Source organism: Colletes gigas, unplaced genomic scaffold (assembly GCF_013123115.1).
Source record: "Colletes gigas isolate AHSC1104 unplaced genomic scaffold, ASM1312311v1 Colletes_gigas_Sc00022, whole genome shotgun sequence".
Lineage (NCBI taxonomy): Eukaryota > Metazoa > Arthropoda > Insecta > Hymenoptera > Colletidae > Colletes > Colletes gigas.
Window position 1 is genome coordinate 739,566 of NW_025106651.1, and position 21,324 is coordinate 760,889.

The 21,324-nt window shown below is 37.5% G+C and overlaps 1 protein-coding gene across 6 annotated transcripts in view; it reads right to left on the bottom strand.

Moving 5' to 3' along the window:
• Positions 1-20,205, bottom strand: part of LOC122401209 (calcium-activated potassium channel slowpoke) — a 121,333-nt gene extending 101,128 nt beyond the window's left edge. For all 6 annotated transcript variants that reach the window (XM_043403203.1, XM_043403205.1, XM_043403204.1 and 3 more), the window contains exons 1-2: positions 20,021-20,205; positions 18,546-19,700 (exon numbers count right to left, since the gene is read on the bottom strand). In XM_043403203.1, the coding sequence (XP_043259138.1) occupies positions 18,546-18,848 (303 nt within the window). In that variant the 5' untranslated portion in view covers positions 18,849-19,700; positions 20,021-20,205. The remainder of the gene's footprint in view (positions 1-18,545; positions 19,701-20,020) is intronic.
• Between the last annotated feature and the right edge of the window lie 1,119 nt (positions 20,206-21,324).

A 21,324-nucleotide genomic window follows, 5' to 3' on the forward strand; every position in this document is an offset into this window, starting at 1 on the left:
ATGTATCTGACGATACGAAAATAGCGAGGGCAACTCGTGATGAGTCTCCTCGAGACCAACGCTAATTCGCACGCTAAAATAAGAACAGCAATCTTTATTTATAGTGAGTTACGATAGGTCAGATTGTCGGTTTTGGGGCAAATGGTACAACGCCTCGATGCACCGAAAACTATTATACATTCGACGAAACGATGGACGATGAAATCACGGCGTTTCATCTGCAATTAAAGCGAGCGTCACCTCCGTTTTTGCATTCGCAAATGAGTTATTTCTGAGCATGCTCGAGCATTTATTCTTGCATCTGTGGCTACGCTTATCGCGCTCGACTCTACGATCTAATACAATTACGCGCCGTTACGCGCGATTTAACGCCGATCGATGCGTGAGCGGCGAGAATTCACATTGGTTAAGGTATTCGAAAATACTTAAACTTCTACACGAGCATTCGATTACGTTACTTCTTTTAAAACAATTTTAATCTTCCGGATATTCGATCTAAAATTTAACTATCCGCGATATTCGACGATCAATACACGTCAGGGTGTGCGAAAAAATTATTAAGAATTCAATTTCCACCTGAAAACCAGCTTCGACGTGTCACGAAATACTTTCGACAATGGCAGCCTAAGTCGAACAGCGATACACCGACGCGTTAGAAGATTTGAAGGGGGCTTAGAATCTTTGGAAGATGATCCATGCTCAGGTCAGCCTCGAACAGCGCGTAATGAGGAAAAGTTGTCCGTGTTCGCGAAAAAAATCCTTGCTGATCGCCGTTTAATCATTCGAGAGGTTGCTGACGAGGTAAACGTCTCCCTCGGTTCGTGCCTAACAATTCTAACCGAGGATTTTGGCATGATGCCCTTTCGATCCAACAATTTTTTATTAAAAAAGGAAAAAAAAAGATTTCTATGGAACTCTGTCCATCGTTCTCCCCAGACACTGACCCCTTGTGACTTTCCCCTGTTACCCGGAATCAAAATGGAGCAAAAAGGGAGGAGATTTGATGACGCTGACACAATTAAAGCGAACGTGGCAGGGGAGCTCAATAGCCTCTCACTAGAAGACTTCCAGCATTGTTTTCAGAAGCGGCATGAACGTTGGAACGAGTGTATATTATTCTCAGTAGGGGGCTGCTTTGAAGGAGACTATTACTGTTCAGCTTATACGTACTAAAAGAAAATACCCTCTGTGCTGCTCTAAGTCAAGCAAACAGATTAGAGAATTCGAAATAATATGGGTAATATTCGTCAAAAGCTTTGATGCGATGAATGGGATTTTTTTTATACCAGTTTACTTTGCATGTTGTAAGTTATGGCTCACAACAGCTGGTATTATGATAACAAATAAGCGTTAGGTTGTTTTCTTGCAAAGCTTTCGTTCAAAGTAAAAATATATACTTTTCATTACTTTAAAGAGGAAGATAAGGATGTTTCTACAGGTATTATAATACTATTAACGTAATGAAACTGTCAAGCAGGCCTTTTAATGCCAGTAATAATAACTAATTATTTACGACTTGGTCGATATTGTAGGCACTGAGAACTCTATGAAGTGTTATATTCTCGTTAAAAATTCCGTAACATTATTCAAACTTATATGGTGTTATTTTATTTCACCTTAAAATAAATTGTTAAATTAAACCAAATAAAATTAAATAATACTATGGAAATCCAATGTTTCATATTAATTAAAATAAGTATCTACTTTGAAAGAAAAAATAATAATACAGAAAATAAATAAATAATACTGTCTTATGCTGTAATTATGAATGTTAAAGATTTTTGAAAAAGGAATTTGTATCCCTCTGTACCTCCTATTTCCTGCGTGTCTTTACTTTTTCTATCAGCGTCTTGTTTTGCAATGCATGTGACCTTTTTAAAGAATTTCATATTCACTTAGTTAGTGGAACGTAAATTCTGCCGATCCGTACCGAAAACGTTTCTTCATAGAAGAATTATGTGCACGAATGACTTCAGGATCCACGGCATTCTCCCCCCTCCCCCCCTGCCGTTGTCCTTTCGAAGGAGCAATTGGTTGGAAAAGCTTCCGGCAATGAAGAAGGATGAGCCACGAATGGTGGTGATAACCCAGTAACCTACATCTTTGTTGCCATGCTCCAGGCTGGAGTCTTTGGATGCTGCTAGCGTCAGAGGTGAATCTGGCGATAGAAGTAGCCCATTTACCAGAAAAGGACAGACTTATTATTGTTGAGGTTACTTGAAATCAGCGACGGACAAAATAGTCAAAAATTTTTTTAAATTAGACACCTATTTGCGCGTATCATTTTTCCAAATGGATTGGAAATGACAATAGAAAATTTATTAGTGATTTATTACTACATAATTTTGTAATTTTAAAACAAAGAACTTTTAAAAAGAAAGATGATATAAACTAATCTGTTTTCTGTTGACTCAATACGCGAAATTAATCGTCGAATGGCAGAAAGTTCGACAGTATATTGTAAGACAGAGCTGAATCACTTTCATCAGATTTTTATTTTAATGTATTGAACTAGATTTTCCAATAGTCTTTCTATAAAAAAGTAGCAAAGCAATTAACGATCGAAACGAAAAGAGTACATACTTACGAAGTTTAAATATTGGACAATGCTCTGACCGAATAAAGGGAAATCATGAAACAAATTATGATCGTTGAACTACTAATGAGAAATACGAGTTATCGTTTAACGATACAATGAAAGAAAGAAGAGTTAAAGAAACGTAAGACGCAGTTTCATCAACGACCGTATTTAATCTTCTAATTCTAACGTGAAATAGTACGGGTCAAAAGTAACCCAGTTTTACAGACACACGCTTAAAACGAATACTATTATATCACAAATGTTTTCCAATATATAAAGATAACGTTAATCAGTTATTCGTACGCTAACATTTTATTTTACAATTTTAGTTTACTTTTGCACAGGAACTCATTCCATGGCCGATGTACTTGTATTTATCGGTCCTATGAATAGAAAGCTTTTACAGAAAGAAATCAAATGGTTCTATTTATAGCTTAATAACCAGGTGGGAACGCCTTAAAAAGGAACCTGAATTACGTAATTTCGATACTTGTAGTCAAAGTAACTGTGGAAACTCCGATACTCTGTGGAAGGTATACTGCGAGGTACTTGAGACACACTCAAATGGCAAAGCGATACCCAAATGATAAAGCAAGTGCTTTACATACGTGTGTGGAAATTGCTTCACACTTTCAGGTCCAAAATGCAGCATAAGGCTTACCGTGGTCCCTATTTCAGAAACTTTATGACTACACATCTGGTGTACATTTTTAACTACTTCACAGTAGGTTTGAGGTTAGGTTTTATAATAGCATTTTTAAGTACACTTTCTCTCGCGCACACATTCTAGTTTTATTTCACTTTTATATACATTCCTATATTTCCACGTGCGTACAAAGATAATAATAATCATTGCACATAAAGGATCAGAGATCGTTGTTCCTTCGATGAATAAATCAAGAAGTTGAAGCAATGGTTATACAGGAGCATAATAATTCATCGAAAACATGATTGCGTTTCCAGAACTTCGAAAGCACAAGCACAGCGTTAGATGTTCCAAACTAGAAACTCATTATAATTAAACTTTATCGAATTGTACTTTCGAAATAAACATTCTGAATTCATGATCGTATTTTCGACGAATTGTAACGGTTTTGTAAAGCATTGTTTTAATCCTATCGTTTGTACATTGAAACGTTCAGAAGCGGGCACGTTTTCAATTATAAAACCCAGTTCTATACAATAACAAAAATATTTGCTCCGCCCGTACTGTAATTAGTAGATAGAAGCCTTATTCGGGTACAATAATTCTTGCGCCAGCCACGAACGAAAATTTATTCGGGCCATTATTCGAAAAGTTAATGAACGTTCATTAATGGGTAGCCCACGTGCTTATTTCGAAGCTACCGATATAATCAGGCGGACCGTTTTACACAACGTGTAGCGGTAATATTCGAAATTTAAAGTGCCGCTCTCTGGAATAGTGCCAACCACCGAAATCGATCGATAGTTAAAGTACACTAGCCATGCTTCTTCATTTATTTATGCTGCTTGTACTATACGTTCCCGGGAGGTGGTTATACTGCCGTGGACTCGCATTACGTGTATGCATTCGATGCATTGACATTTGATCCGAAAACATATTTTCCGTATTTTTATCGTCGTTCGAGCGAACAAAGAAAAAATAGAACATTTTCAATCCCCGGATGGCGAACCTGGGTCAATACTCGATACTTCAAACTATTTCTGCCAGACATCGATCAGGTTTCGACGGCCATTTCTCGCAGGTGTCAGTCTTTTAGGTATCGAATACAGGAATTTTACGAAAAATAAATCTTTAGAAATTTAGATAACGATGACGATTATGATTATGATTATGAAGGTTCATCCGATAAAATTGTATGCAACGAATAACACGAAAATAAATATTATTAATTTCTCTACTGTGAATTTATTTCCTTGTCACAGAATAACAATATGTAGGAAAAAGATATAATTCATATGCTGCATTATTCGAATTAGTATTCCCTACCAAAGTCGAAGGAATGTTAATCGATAAAGGTTTGAACAGATATAACTAAATTTATGAGAACTGATAGCGAAGTGTTTGATTATTCATGCTGTAATTACGTTCAATAAGAGTCATATTTCGTGAGAAGTAGTTTATCGAAAGAAGAAAATGGCGCGTTACTATGGTAACAGCAATGCCCAAGAAAACGGTGAGAATATAGCGAAGTAGAGTTTGCGAAGAAATAAGAAGAAATAGGGAAGAGAGTGGCCTTCTGAAGAGGCCTATATCTGCAGGCTATGTATGACATTAAAGACTTCTTTTCAAAAGTCGCAGACTTTCTGTATCGTATTCTGCTGCATTTCAACACTTCTTTTCCGAAGTTTGCATCGTGCAGAGAATCCACCCACACGGACGTTGAATGACCACGTACGTTCCAACTTACCATTCATCGAAGTTCTAGTAAGTCAGGTTTTATGACAGCGTCGTTCTGATATCCAACGTGATCGCGTTGTACAAGTTGTAGAACAACCCGACACACCCTATAATTATCTGTCAAGTTGGCGTATCAAACACAGTTGTACAACTTACGGTATAACCAACTATAAAAAATTCATATCGCAAGACGAAACTTTGTTGTCTCTCCTGCCTTCTTCACGACATTAAAAAATATAAATGAATTTCTCCCGACAAAGAAAATATTTCAACCTGCGTTTAATTATGAAAGAGAATACCTTTTCAGTTTGAAATACAATTTGCTTAAATTGAAAGTTTATTCGAACGCAACTTCTCCAGAATTCTACGGTCTTTCATCGTTCGTATAAACACGTTTGTATCACCCACAGTGAACGATTAACGTGAATGCTAATAAACTACAGTCGCGAAGGCACGCCCACTGCCTTGAATTGCATTCAATGCAGAACCCTCTCTCGCAGCAAATGAAACGCGTATATAATCCTGCACAAATAGGCATGTATTATATATACACCGGTTTTGTCTCTGCAATACCATTATGACGCCGTTCCCATTTATGACTTTCCTATGAAACGGCCCAACTGTGTCTACCCTGGCACTCCGCGTTAAACCCAATTTCGAAAAAGCTTCGCTGGCCGAAATGCCGCGGTGCAATCTGCGCTTCGCCTCGCGTTTCAAACAAACGATTTCGTCCGCCATCTTGAGACAAAACGAAAGAAAAATCAAACTCAAATTCACTCCGGGAATTTCTATGGAAGTTCGGAAAGCTTAATTGCTCCTCAAATCGTTCAACCGTTTTATTAAAAACGTTCCAACCTTAATCTGGGTCGTCATCAGAAATTAATATAAAATCGTGTAGAAAGAAATTATTTTTAAAGATCAATATTACCGTAAAAAGATTCTAAAATTTGCTTTCAAGCTTTTGAGCTTTCAAGAACGGATGATTTATTATTTTCGTAACATAATTTAGCGAGTTACGTAAAGGCGTGTTTTGATACATGTAATGATACGTTTAAATTGCCTCAACAATTGGCGATCTTCTTAGAAAGCGCACGTTTTCGCATTCATTCTACTCAAAGTGACTCCCGTCGAGTGGTGAAACACTCGAACCACTTAAGATGAAAAGAACCGGCATCCGACTATATACGCAAATATCTCAAATATCAGTCCGCAGATACTTGAAAATAAATCAATATGATCGGACCCGAGTAACGAACCGTTCGTTTCGAATCTTTCACAAATCCATTCGTCACTTTTACGTGTACAGTGAAATCAGATTGTAACATGTCGAATGCCCCTTTATGATATTCGTCCTGTTCCGATGCACAAATTGTCCGAAATCGTATTGTCGCTTCGTGTTCCGTCTCCGCCGCTAATTTGGTTTAGTGCAACAATCGAACCCGTCTTCTGCTGCGCCTGCAATTAGGTCATAAGCACGGTCGAAACGTTAGTTGCTAGCTAACGTCCTTTGTAACGGTACGCGACGACTTTACGTGCACCGAGTCACCGGATTTCCCATCCCTCTCACCCCTTCCTTCAGCAAACTGATTGACTTCTCGCGAATTTTCCTACAAATCAACTGTTGCGTTGTAACGATAGTTATAGATTCACAAATTCGATGAATGTATCCCCGTCGTAAGCTCTGTTCCAAGTGTTTGGTCGTTGTTCCGTCGCAAGCGCGAGTCTATTGTAACAAAATCTGGACAATTATCATTTTACGTTTGCTCGATATAATCGACTAATAATATAACACTCCCGTTGAGTTTATCCTGTGTAAGCCAGAAGGATAAAAAAATGTTTAATCATCGTCTTTAACGAAAATTTGTGGTTAAAGTTAGCGATATTGTTCGAAAAGGTCGTCTCTTGCAAGCGATGCAGACTTACAAACGACACCACTAATTGGCCATAGCAGCATGCACGGTCTCCACGGTTATTTTAGAAGTTGCTTCTGTCAGGGAGTTCCCCAAACTATCCAAATTTCTACGAGAAACTACGCAAGGCCATATTTTCTAACTCTCACCACAGTTTATAATCGTTCATAACTGGATTCGAACCTGTTCTACCAATGGGTCAGTTATTGTTTTGTGGGGGATATCGAATCATGTTGTGATATGCTATCGTTTCTTAAAATCGAAACCAAAGTTTACAAACACCTGAATCGCCTAACATTTGGCAATAGAGTAAAATCATAACAAAATGTCAATTATAAATTTAATTTAAATTAAATTATAAGGTGTGAACTATAAATTTCTAAAGAAACGCTGGACATACAACTCCAACGACTGCGCGATAATCCGTCGCTGCTTTCCGGAGTTTGATCCTATCTGCATTAAACAATAATAATTCAGGGCATTGAGAATCTATGGTCAACGTTTAGAATGTGAAATAAAGCTATGAATTTGCAATATCTAAATCTGACTCACCTTTCCCGTTGATTAATAACTGATACTGGACTAATAATGAGCAATAATAATTAATAATTCATCGATAATAATCGATCTTTCCGGATATCCCTGGAATTTATAGCCTCGAGAGGATCTCCTGATTTGGCAGGAGCTTCGCGCCTAATGGCTCGCGTTTTGATCAAAATTTCCTTTGTTCTTCGAGTGGGATCAGTGTCACACCCCTGATTGAGTGATTTATGGCTTAGCGCGGTACCGAAACCCTGCAACTCGTTGAATTACCCAACATTTCGGACGGTCGAACGAATCGAGGGACATCGATCGACTCTCGATCTCTAAAAATATGTTCCCGATACTCGTACGGAAATGACAAAGACGTGAAAAATACATTTCTGGATCGTTGCTAGGCGGAAAATTAGCATTTGAAAATGTCGCTTCGAGCATTATTTTTTAAAACATTGTGATATAAACACTGACACTGATATAATTATTTAACTGTGTCAAGAATTCTTTGCAATAACGCGACAAACGAACAACAGTCATCGCATAATTTGAGAACTGCGCGCAGAGAACGCGTGTGCGATGTAGTCAAGAATCGATAAAGTCCTTCGTCAATGCAACAGCGTAAAAATACATTCGTGCGACAATGCATGCTCAAGGCAATATGGCATTGAATTAACGACATTACGTGATGCTCTTATCACATCGCCACTGACTACTTAAACGAGAAATAAATCGATGAATGAAAAAGCCAAGTTCGCTTTCTTCGTCGTTCCACTAATCGTGCATTATAATTTTCCAGTTTAATTTCAGTTTTCGATCGTTCGTACCCTATATTTTAATATACTATGAAACGGTATATCGTAAAAACGGCATTATTATTATTATGCAAAGAAACAAAATAACTGGGTTAGATTTCAAAACAGCGGTTCGCGCAACCTCATCTACTCTGTCTGCATTATTCATTCTTGTTACGATCTGTATACATTCGTATGTCTTCATGTAAAATACAAGAATAAAGGCGGCGCCATTGTTACTATTGTTAAAAGTATTCCTGTGTGAGGCCAGTATTATTAGTTATATGGCCACGACAGGTATACGAGATGGGTGGTACAAATGGGTCTAGCTGCGTAAATACACCGAAAATGGAAAGAAAAATTTGTTTAAACGAGCCTCCGTTTTCGAAAAAATTAACTTTCAAAACTAATCCCTTTGGATCTAAATTTTAGGCGTGACTTTTGGTTCAATTTCACTAACTGAGCACTCATTTTTAGCAATCCTGAACAATTTGTAAATTAATAGTTTAAATATACTGACAAATGCCATTGCGTAATTCTTAAGTATAAAAAATACAGTGTACACTATAAGATTATTAATTTTAAAGTATCCTGTACACGTGTGTTAGCGTCAGATTCGAAAAAATACAAATCGACGATTATGCCTGACCATTATCTGTTATTTCTACTTAAATAAGCGTCTATAGTTTATAAATGTTGATAACGGTATTTGAATATCTGTATTCCGTAAATACTACTATTTTCTAATCAGTTAGAATCAATTATAACAGATAATACCACAGTTAATGATTAAAAACAACAACGCAAGTAGAAAAGGTGGATAATGATCAGACGCGTTCAGCCCGAAATTAATAACTCGATACAATTTCTGTTTCCGCCTAACTATTCTTGCTATTTTATCACTAGCACGTTTGTTAGCAATAATTCTACACTACCTAATCGCTACTAAAGACAAATACGTTCTACATTTATCTTTCTAACGTATTTCAAATTATTCGACTAATCTACGTTTACGAGGGACAGTTATCTTTAATCCCCCTTTTGAATCTACTTCAAATTGTATATTCATTCACATTTCTTGACTGTGAACACTTGTAACGTCGCCAAATTTCTTTGAAACTAACGCAAATTTAATGCGCATGATTCTTTAAAGTATTTAATAGCTTGCAATTCACGTAAGCAAAAAAATCTCAGAAACAGCATCGAGAATTGTAAACCAAATGAGGTTTTCTATAATTCGATAAAACTTATTGCAAGAAGTAAGACATACGTCGCTTGCTTTAGAGTACAATACAGCTGTTCGTTCAAGTAATAGCAGCTACCGGGAAATCGCAGTTGGATTAGATTAGAGAGAAACCTACGCCGTTCTTTGTAAGACACGTTGCCATTACATAAATGTTACCTACTTAACAAGTATTTGCAGAACACAGAAAGTAAGTTTAAATAACAATAGAAAATTATTTAAGAACGCGTGGTAGCTGTCATTAAATAATATTATTCGTGCCGATAAGACAAAATAAAATTAAAAATAAAAAGTAACCATACACGTATCGAAACACGGGGGAATTAATACATGTGTGAATTCAATGTACAAAAATAATGAAAGAAATTTGTACAAACATTTGTTAAATTTAACCTTGCGTCCTATATATAGTTATAGGCACTTTTATAACTCAATAGTTCTCAGTCAAAACTGTTATTTATAAATGTGTCAACCGTTTATACGCTCTTAATATTCTACAAATCACGTCAGTTTACTTTCTGAATAAATTCTGTGCCTATCAGTTACTTTTAATACGTCTCTGTGAAAGTTTTCGTGTATAGCGATACTGTATTAAAGTGAAGTGGAGTGCACGAATGCAAAAATGGGAGATATGCGCTTAATATATGGTCTTGTTGATTGCAACGCTGTTTTGGCAAGCACGTGCACACGAAATCTTTTCCTAATAGACGTTTGCCAAAAATAGGAAAACAATCGAAAAACTACGTGCTCGTGGAATAGTGGCTCGTTCTGAAAACATGCTTCTATCGGTGGTAGATTTGCATGATCTAAATAATAATGGTAGCACTCAAATTGTTGCAAAAATGGAAAACATGGTACTCGTGATTATTTAGAAAATACTGCACGATTAATGGTTGCACGCCATCACAAAAACAAGACATAAACATCAGTTTAACGTTTAACGTATGGGCAGAAATAATCGACGACCATTTAGTCAAAGCATTTTTTACAAGCGGAAGATTAATTGACGAATATTATGCCAACTTTTTATGAAACGAGTTCAATGAATTGTTGGAACATTTCCCACTCGAAATTGTGCGTCATATGCGGTTTATGTACGACAGTGGCTCGTCTCGTTTTAGTCGTTTGGCGAGCTAATTCTTAAATGAACGATTTCTAAATAAATGGATTGGACGCGAGAGACCTATCAACTGACCACCTTGATTCCCAGATTTAAATCCGATGGATTTTTAGCCGTGAGCTTACCTAAAGTTTACAGCCTACGGTACGGGTAGATTACGTTAAACTATTCTGACAATGTCTTGAAGAAGACCTGGACTACTGCGTGGAATTTTCGAACGTATCGGAAGGTCAATGAGAAGACATTTAGAAGCTTGTATTGAAGCCCAAGGGGATCACTTGGAGCATTTTCTTCGGGGAAAGGCTTCTACGAAGTCTCTAGGCTAGCTCAGTGTATAACAAGAATTATTGAAATACAGGAATACTTATTTGCCAGAAACGAGGTCAACTGAGACGAATGTGCACAGTTTAGACGTGTTAATTTTAACATAAATGCTCACACATTGGATCATTTCATATGTTTTTACACAATTAATAACACGAAATTTTGATCCAACGTAAGTATAGCAAAGCATAGCCTTACCGATCCATAACTGTTCAGTCTTCTGTAAATAGTTAAAATAAAAATGAGCAAGGCGAATAATATCATTTAGCCAAATAGATTTTTTCGTGTACAATTTAGACAAATAAAAATACGCAGACTTATGAAACGATCCGATGCATAGTACACATATTATTTTAACATAAAACTGTACTGAACTCGCCGGATACCGAGGATCGTGAAACCCACGAGCCACCAAGAGTACTATAAAAAAAACTATTTTGCGGAAAAAGTTAGTTACCCGCGGTTAACTAAGTTGCTAAGGTCTGGTTCTAGACCCAAGAGAGTCTGGAACTTTTCTTCCTTGTTTTGGTGTTAAACAGAAGGACGCCATTCCAGCAACTTCAAGGCCTTCAGACTACCAGATTGGTCTATTGCATTTAACTCCCATAAATCACACGAACAACTTTCCAGGTACACCAGAACATTCGAGTAAACATTTATTCTCGCATTTAAACACTTCTAGGTTTACGAGTTTCTGGGATACTTAGGACAAAAATTATGAGTCCATTTGTGACAAACGTTACATGAGTCCAAGTCGTGACAATAAAAATTAAAAAGTATAGAATAGACAAAACGTATTTTTTTCATCAGCTGATGTTCGTGTTTAAAGAATAAAAACTACTGTCAAAAGTTCATATTTGATACTTTCTCTTAGTTCCATTAAGATTTGAGACGTTTCAGTAAATATTTCATACGGAAATTTGAGTCAATACTTCTTGAACGTGAATATCAACCGATAGAAAGATGTTTAATATATCTCAATGCTTTGTTTATATGCTAAATTTCATAAAAAATCGAATACTACCAATCGATACGACGCTTATTAGGAGAAAAACGTGCAACAACTTCGATGCTTCCCACAGTTCCGATAAAAGCAATTCCAGGTAGGATCGTCGGGAAAAGTTTTAACGAGATGCGTTCTAATTGATAATTGAAAACGTAAAGGTTCCTAACGCCAAATTTGTTTGAATTGCACGTCGTCGTTCAACCTAGAAACGCGCTCCTTACCACAATACACATATATGCTCTATCGAATTAGGACAAACTATAGAAATTAACTACGGGCATAAAAATGACGCAGTGCTTCCAAACAAGTGCACACGTCATGTGAACGGTAACTGCAATGGTATTTTAAAAGTAGATCAGTGCTAAATCCTGCAACGTTAAAACTTCCGATCAATAAACACAATTGCTGTATATCTAACTCGTGTTTAACTGAATTGAAAAGCAACCATAAATGGAGTTATTAACCTCGATTGTGCGTATGTCGAATGAAACTGTTATAGTCGCCGTTAATTGGACGAGTGACGTTACTGCATGAACCATTCATTATGAATGCGATGTATATTCATTTATCTTTGCTTTGAGACACGCTTTTATATTTCAATAGACACAAAAATATTTGCAAGCCTTAAAGATGCAAGGTCCAGTGGTTATTCACGCAGAATGCATTTCACGTTGCTTTTACTGAGATTTGGTTGGTTAGCAATCATTCTAACAACTATTCAACGATCAAAACTAACTGTTGAACGCGTCCCACATTCCCTTGAACGACATGTTCGACATTTCTTTCTTTTTCGAACCTCTTTAATATAATTTTCTTTTCGTTTATGCATTTATGATGGCCTTCAAGACTGAGAAAGGCTAAACACACCCCCGCAAGAACACGCACTGCGTAGAAACTGCACCCTACTTCAATCGACGACGTGTCTGGTTCCACGAACGAAAACTGGGTCACCAGCTATGTAATACTTGGCAAAGAAAATATAGCGAGGTTTAAAAAACTGTAGGAAACGAAGACGATAGTGTCCTTGAGTGTGGGATATCAACAATCCAGGGACGTATCAGAATTGATCCCTGTTGGACATTAGCACTTTAATCCTCTACAACCCCGCGTGACTCTAAAGTGGCATATCAATTATCTACGTTCTGTGGCATTAAAGGCAATAATATGAGTGGATACAATTGCAAATGTGTGTTTATAAAAATTTTCTGGAAAGAGCTGGTTTCAAATTTTCAAAGACATCCTACGACATCCCGGAATAATAATTTTCTAAGGAACGTGTTGTAGAAGTACGAGAAAAGTAAAATTTTATAACAAGGATTGAAAGTGATCTTAATCCAAATCCATTAAGTGCAGCTTTGTAGTTAACAGACAGTTTTTCAGCGAGAAAAAACACATTTGGTCGCTTGTTTCTAGCAAGGGTATCACTTAACAAACCTCTCGAGCGTGCCTCAAGTTCCTCACTATATGTATTTGTTTCACCAACTATACAATACTCGTACCAAGTCGTGTAGAGGATTGCACTCCATTCATGGAATCTAGCTACATGCGTATAAGTACTCTAAAAATTTCACAATTTATGGAAATTTTTATGTGCCCTCTTCGAAACTACTAAAAAAGATAATCTGAATGTTTTTTGTAATTTAGGCTATCAATTTTTGATAGTTTCGTTCATGGAAAACTTTAAACGAAAACAACGAATGTCTTGTTACGACTTAAACCTAAATAAGGTTTGGGAAATGCTAAGTGACAGCAAAAATGTAGTAATAAATTGCGTGATGAGACAAGATGGCTCAAGATAATGTAACCTGGAAGTTGCGAACGTGAGGTGGCAGAAGACGTATAGAACAAACGTGCAAGAGTTGTATGTATGTAGCACACGATGGAAATTCTGTGCAATAAATTGTTGTACCAAGAATGTACATTAAAGACTATGAAGGTATGTATGGAGAATGAAGTACGAAGCATGCAAACGTTATCAGTGAAGTCTAATCTAAAATAGATTAATGACTTTTGTACGTAACCTGACTCACCTAGGGCTGGAATTTCAAATAATTTTGTTGTCTTTTAAGACACAGTAAAAGTTTGGAGTATGTTAAAAAGCTTTTTAAAAACGTTACACTACCATTGGATAAAATGTAACCGATATTTTTCCTAATGTAATCATATAGTTTTTTTAAGTAGTTATATACAATAAAACGACAAATTCAACGATCTATAACGATGTGCTGTAGGAAGAAAGAAAGATCAGTTCCGGGTTAAGAGGAATGTATCGCCACGAGTAAGGAAAATGTGGATAATGTCGATTAATTTTTGCTTAGTCGCAGGTCTCAAGAAGGCTGGCTAAAACGTCTGACCCAATATCATTCGCAACTCCTTCCACGGCAGATCTTTCTTTCTCCCATCAATACCGTTCCGATGACCTGGTCTCAAGATATTTCTAATAATGTTTCCAGATAAATACCGGGAAAGACGTTAGATCATAAATTCGTACGTCACCGTGCAGTTCACGTTTATTTTCATACACGTGATTGAGTACGATAATCGAAAGCATTCCATTACTACTTCAAACAATCTAGTATTATTATTCGAAATTTTTAATGGATAACACTACGTTACACAGTGATATAAAACACTTCTCCCATAGACACCTAAAATAAAAATTTAAAACTAGAAACTGAGATAAAATAATCATGATTGTATATCGAGGAAGCTGTGGTTACTGACATTACACACGTTTCAATTAACAATTTTATGAGCTCCCTAAAATCTAAGAATCTTCAAATTTGCGAATATATTATTGGTTAAAATATTAGCAACATTGGTACAGTAAAAGAAGAGATTTAGAAATATCGGTTGAGCTTTTATAAGAACGAGCTAATAAAAGATATTACACGGAAGGTAAAAGTGATTACGAAATCGATATGAATGAATTCAACGATTAATACTTGGCAAAGCAGATACAATAATTGGATAGAAAAAAATGCGACAACACGAACCGTCAACAGTTTATTGGGTCAGCATGCCTCGCTCTGAAGGGTACTCTCTATGTACAATCTATACTGTAACAGGAGTTCTCAACCTTCCATCTCTTCGACTATACATTTCCAAAATCTGCTACAGAAATTCGTAAGATACTCACCTAGGAATTATTGTGATTTTAATACTTGTTGAATAGACTTACTAAAACAATTTGTTCATTCCAAACTAACAAATTTACACGTTTAATGCAAATGTAAAAAATATCAAAGGTAAACTATTAAAAAGATGAACGCTCTAGTTGTTTTCTACTACGAAAACTTGAATTCGACCCTTTGCACTCGATCTTTCATTTTTGAACAGTTACATCGACTCGAAGGAATTTTACTATGAGAAACACATTCGCGTATGGCATGTAGAAATTAATATAGAAGGAGAAGCTACCAATTACAGTTTTAATTGAACTTAATTGGTTCTGGATTATTAAACAGAATGTAATAACGACGGTATTCGTATCTGAAGAGAAATCTTCATAGCCGCCACTATGGCGACACTCGAGTACGAAGAATTAAAGCCGAGCCAATTCTCATTCTGGAGGAATTTGACAAATACCACGACATAAAGTCGAAACGATCCGTTTAAAGCTCTGGTCCAGTTTAATTTTTGACCTGAAACGACACGGCTTGGTAACAAGCATAGATGAGCAATATCTTGAAAACAAATCAGAGATAGGAAAAATTCTCACCTAAATAATAATTTTGCCCATCGTTGAACCAATTGCAATCGCCTGCACAATGAAAAAGAAATTAAAACGAATTTAAACTCGGACTATTTTAACGAAAGATGATCTACTGAATTCTGTACACCTATTTTCTAATCGTAGGTTCCATTATAGTAAGGCGATTCCGAGATTTTGTAATAAATTGTATAGGAAGGTACGAGAGCAAGTGAAAAAGTTTTACAGCACAAGAGGCCAAGATCGTTGCAACTTGACAGACTTCGCTAAAAGTTGCACGAGTTGTACCGTGCACTCCTAAATTTGTCAGGCACGACTCGAAGGTCGTAAAAACAAGTCAAGAATTGGGCAGTATTTGTGACCCACATGGACAACGTGGTGTAGCCTACCAATGAACCACGATCCATTATTAAGAACCTCTGGTTTGGTCGAAAAATACGTTTATTCGCCAAGGCTCCGGACATTCTACGTTTACATTTTACAGTTTACATATATCGACATTTACTACTTACTAAAACAGTCAACTGCAAAAGAAACCACTATATTTTTAAAAACACCTTCCACGAACAAAGGTTCATTATTTATTAGTGCTCACCCTCAAGAATTATTTCCTACTCACCAAATTCAAGTCGTACAAAATAAATTCTCGAAAGTCGTATCGTCACAAATTTAACGACTGCTCCGTATATAAATGATTAGAAAAGAATTTAGAGGATAATAACATTAATGAAAAGAAAATAACACTAAATTTACAAACAGAAAACACTAGTAAGAAAATTCCTATGCCCAAGAGAAAAACAATGGAATCCAAGGAACTGGAAAAGAAGAGGAAGATCAACAGTAAAGATTAGAATCTGAATTATTATTACGTGCTGTGCAATGAAGATATTAAAGGGCAGTACAATAGAACCTCCATCATTCGCACCTTCGTTATCTTAATGTTTTATTACCTATCCGACTATTCTCCTTTTTGAACGTTTTATTATCCGAACAAAGCACCCTAGAATATTTCTTTTTCCTAGTGAAACGTATTTGTTCAACCGCAAAAAATAATTCATAAATGAAAACTAAGATTGTGGAAGCTAGAGTTACCAATGATGGGCAAAATTTTATTCGAACTTATATTATCGACGCAACCAGTCCATTAAAAGAACTCATTTATATAAATTTAAAGCCCCCATAGATACTAAGCTCGGAATAAATGGCTCAACTGGATCTATCTCTGGTAAAGTCCCCATTTCAGCTACAGAAATTCATTGTTATGTACTTGCATGAACACAAATAGTTACACGTAGCCTCTCTTATCTCTGTTTACATTTATGAGCGGTTTCCGCGAACCATGAATTCTCGAAATCATGCCTTGAAACCCATCTCTCCCAAATTACGTGCTGCTACGACAAATACAACTATAAGTATCTTCCAACGTAAACGTTTCCGTAGAAAAATACGAGCCGTTCAAAGGTTATTGAACAACCTTTGAAGCAGTCTTAGCATTACAACAAGGAATCAGATAGTCAAAAGTAATTCTACAGAGTTAAATATGCAGAAAAATACTTGTATTATTTAGTAAATTAAACAGAAATAAATAATTTGTTACGCAATGCTTTCAATATTGCTGAATTTTCTTTACATATTTTCTCTAACAGTGCAAGAGATCAACTACTGAATCTAAAAGAGGTCAAGCACTAGCTCCTCGACAAGTGTCAACTACTGAAACATTTTAAGGTTTTTGCAGAAAATTTGGCATAATTGCATAATGCACATTTGATAAATTATAGCGTTGTAAGGTAATCAAGTAAAAATCTTCATCTGGTTTTGTAAACTTATATGTAATACATAAGCTTTTATGTTCATGTTCTTTTAAATGGTCAATTACTGACACGCTTGGCCTGTTCCAAATTCACGTTGTTATTAACCCTTTGTTGCATAATGTATTCGTTTAGGAAATCGATAAAAATAATCCGTGTTAAGTGCGCCGAATAAATTTTACGATGTTTCCTCATGGGGACATTTAACATCTCTGCAGGTTCGGTACATCGTTATTTACTTTAAGCATTTACTAATTAACGAACGTATAAATAACGAGGAAACAATTATTCCTCATCCAGCTTTCAACAGAAGTTAAGTTAAATAGTAGAATAAACCGTTAGCGAAACAATTCTTTTTGCTAAGAAACGTGCTATCCATTTCGTTTTAAGTTCACGTTGCTGTTGTTATTAAGATAAATTGTACAACAAACCGTACTCTGTTTTCAAGATAATCTCTTCCTGCTAAATCTCCTAAAGCGCCAGGCGGTTTTGAACATTTGGGCTTACACCCAAATAATTACTACTGTAAGCTCGAACAAACACCACGATGAAGAGTTACATATACTCTAATCGGGAAGTACATTGTCCGCCTAGGTTTCACGTATTTCACGTTCGCGTAATGTTCAATGAGAAAATTTTACAAAGCTTGCAAATAATTTTTGGACATTGGTCTTAGGTTCGAGCAAAAATGTTAAGATAATAAAATCGGTAATAAATCGTGTATTCAAATCTATTTGAAAAACAATCTCCTTGATTTGACCATCCGACAACCACGTTCACTGAGGAAATTTTACAAGGCTTGCAAATAATTTTTGGACATTGGTTTTAGGTTCGAGCAAAAATGTTAAGATAATAAAATCTGTAATAAATCGTGATCTATTTGCAAGGCGATTTTTTTGATTTGGACATTGGTCTAACATTCGAGCAAAAATGTTAAGATAATAAAATCCGTAATAAATCGTGATCTATTTGCAAGGCAATTTGTTTGATTTGGGTAGAAATTGCTATTCTAATCGAGGTTGTTGCCGTTAAAATAAATTGAATGTACGATCTGTTTGCAAGGTAATCTCTTTTTGCCAAGTCTCGGTGTAAGATCGGCGAAAGATTTGATCGGGGGTAGAGGCACTTACCAAGATACGTCCAGTGGTGGTTTGTCCGGAAATTAGTTCACCGGCCCAGTCCTTGGCTTCGGTCATAAAAGTCCCCTCGAACTCTTTGCCCTGGCGGCTCGTCTTCTGCTCTTTCTGCTTCGGGTCATTTGGAGCGAACTCGGGTTCCTTGCGACAGCAGAGGAAGGCGAACGCACGCCAGAGGAGCACGATCAGCAGCCCGGCGAGGAAGGTGAAGATGCTCGACAGCAGGAAGCACCACCATTTCCGCTCCTTTAGGCAGTCGTCTACCGGGGGCTGCTCGGTCGTCTCTTCGGTCGTCATCACGGCGGATCTCTGCTGCCCCCGGGTCACACATTCACCGGCGGCTATCAAAAACGGTGGCCAGCGGGGCACACTTTATGCGCTTCATAATTTCGTGCTGCCACGGGGCGCACGCCGCGCTGCAACTCCGCAAGCTTCCGCGGCTCGTTGCAGCTACGCGACCACGAGCTTTCTTCGCGGTCCGCGCGCACTAACCACCGGCCGATCTCTCTCCGCCCCTATCTTTCCGACGTTTCCTCCGTTTCACCGTCTCGTACGCACTCACTGATCACCACCCTCTCGGCCTCCTTACCCGAATTCTCCCCGACGGTGTCCACTACTTCTTCTAGCAAACACCTTTATCGTCCCCCCTCGACCCCCCCTCGTCCGTCGTTCAATCTCTACCGCTCCACTTTTCCTTCGGGTTGCCTTTTCGGTCTCTCGCTTTCGCTCGCTCAATCACTCACTCACTCTTTCCCTTTCGCGCTTCCCTTACTTTCTCGCCTTCGTTTGTCCGTGGGTCCTTTGGCCTCCCCTCGAACGCGGACCGATCGCACCTGGTCTCCGTACACGGAGTTCACTGATTTTTCTCGTCCCTCGCGCGCCACACTTCACGGATTCACAGTGATCTTGATCTTTGTTCGTCGATCGACTGGCACTGCTCGCACGGCGCCGCGCTCGATGATTCTCCGGGCATACTGCGTCCGTCGATTCCCGTTCGTCTCTTTAAGGATCCGTAGAGCCCACGGATTCTCGCGGGTCCTCCTGTCACCGCGGTGGTGTTCGGTGGCCGAGGATCACCACGGGTCGGTGTCGTCACACTCTGCGGCAGCTTGTGCCGCCGCCGCCGCTAATGCTGCAGGTAGTTCCAATCTCGAAAGGAGGAAATAGAAAACAACAAGAAAACAACCCACTAACACCACTACGTCATATACATACGCGTGTGTCCACGTATATACACATACATACATACATATATACGTGCATCATACATACGTCCATACATACATATGTATATATATACACATTATATATTATACATATATATATATAAATAAATAAATAAATACATGCACGCGCACGCATCACACGTACGCGCACTCGCACGCACTCACTCACGCACACACACACACACACACACACTCATATATCACATTATATGTATATATTTATGTATATATACTTGTATTTACATGTGTATATTGTATTAAACGCGAATCATGGACCGTACGCGACGAAACGCGCTTTCGATCACGACAACACGGAGAACTTTGCTCTATCTATACGCGTGTCCCGCTTTCTTAACCTACTCGACTGTACCACCGACGACGGCGACGACGACAACGGCGATGAGAACGACCGAGTGTCCGGACGACCATACCACTGCTCCGCAGCAATCAATACGCAACAATGGACCGGGACCAATAAGCTCGGAGCTTTCCCTGACGTAGACGCACGCTCTCTCGCTACGGTCTATCTCCCACCACTTCCGGCGAACTAGTGACGAACCTTCCCGCCAGAGACCGCCACGTCGGACGTGGTTACGCCAAAGCACATCTAACCCCTGTTGCTGCATCTACTGGCTCGACAACCGACTGAAACTGTTACAAATGGCCGTGCATAAGTCTCCCTATTCCACTGCGTGATTAGTTTCACCCAGGGATGGTCAAACTCTATTTTTAAAAGCATTGGAACACCTTATTAATTTTTATCGTGTTTCTAGTCGAATTGCTTAACGATATCCGCATGTTTTATTCGGTGACTGCAGAGCAACCGAATACTTCCGTTCGGCTTCGATGTCGAATACAGAATATACAAATATCTTCTAATCGTCTAGCCAGTGAATACCAAATACATTAATATTTTTATATTCGATAGCTAAGTGTAAAACAGTTCATTCGTTTTTTGGTATTCAGTACATTTTAATCCAGATGAATAACGAATACGTGGAACACGAATAAATTTTTATCGGTACAATTAAATATGTGTAGCAGTCGTGTGCATACGATATTAATGTGCTGTTGATACTTTGTTGCTTTCATAATATAAATTTTTTGTCAGTGTACAAATAGAATATTTTTATTTAATCCTATGAAATTTATCGATTTTATAACACCGCATTAATATCATATAAATACGTCTTGAAAAAATGATTTATTTTTCATTTATCGATTAAATTGAAAATACCGTTTTCAGTATTTGACGATGCATTAAATAAAAGTTACAAGAGTATTTAATATGCAAGAATATGAATAAATTATCATAGAGTACAATATGTCAACTTATTCGTCACTTGTTCTAAGCATTGAATATATATATTTAGTATTTAAATGCATTTCAATCACGGAATCGTTCGAACATGTCCATCATTCCTTGCTTTTATTGCAACGTACGCGTTTCACTTTTGAATTATTGAAACGCCAACTATGATGGAAACTATTCCCAGCATAATAATTTCAATTCTATAAAATACAAAATTGAATTTAATTATTTATAA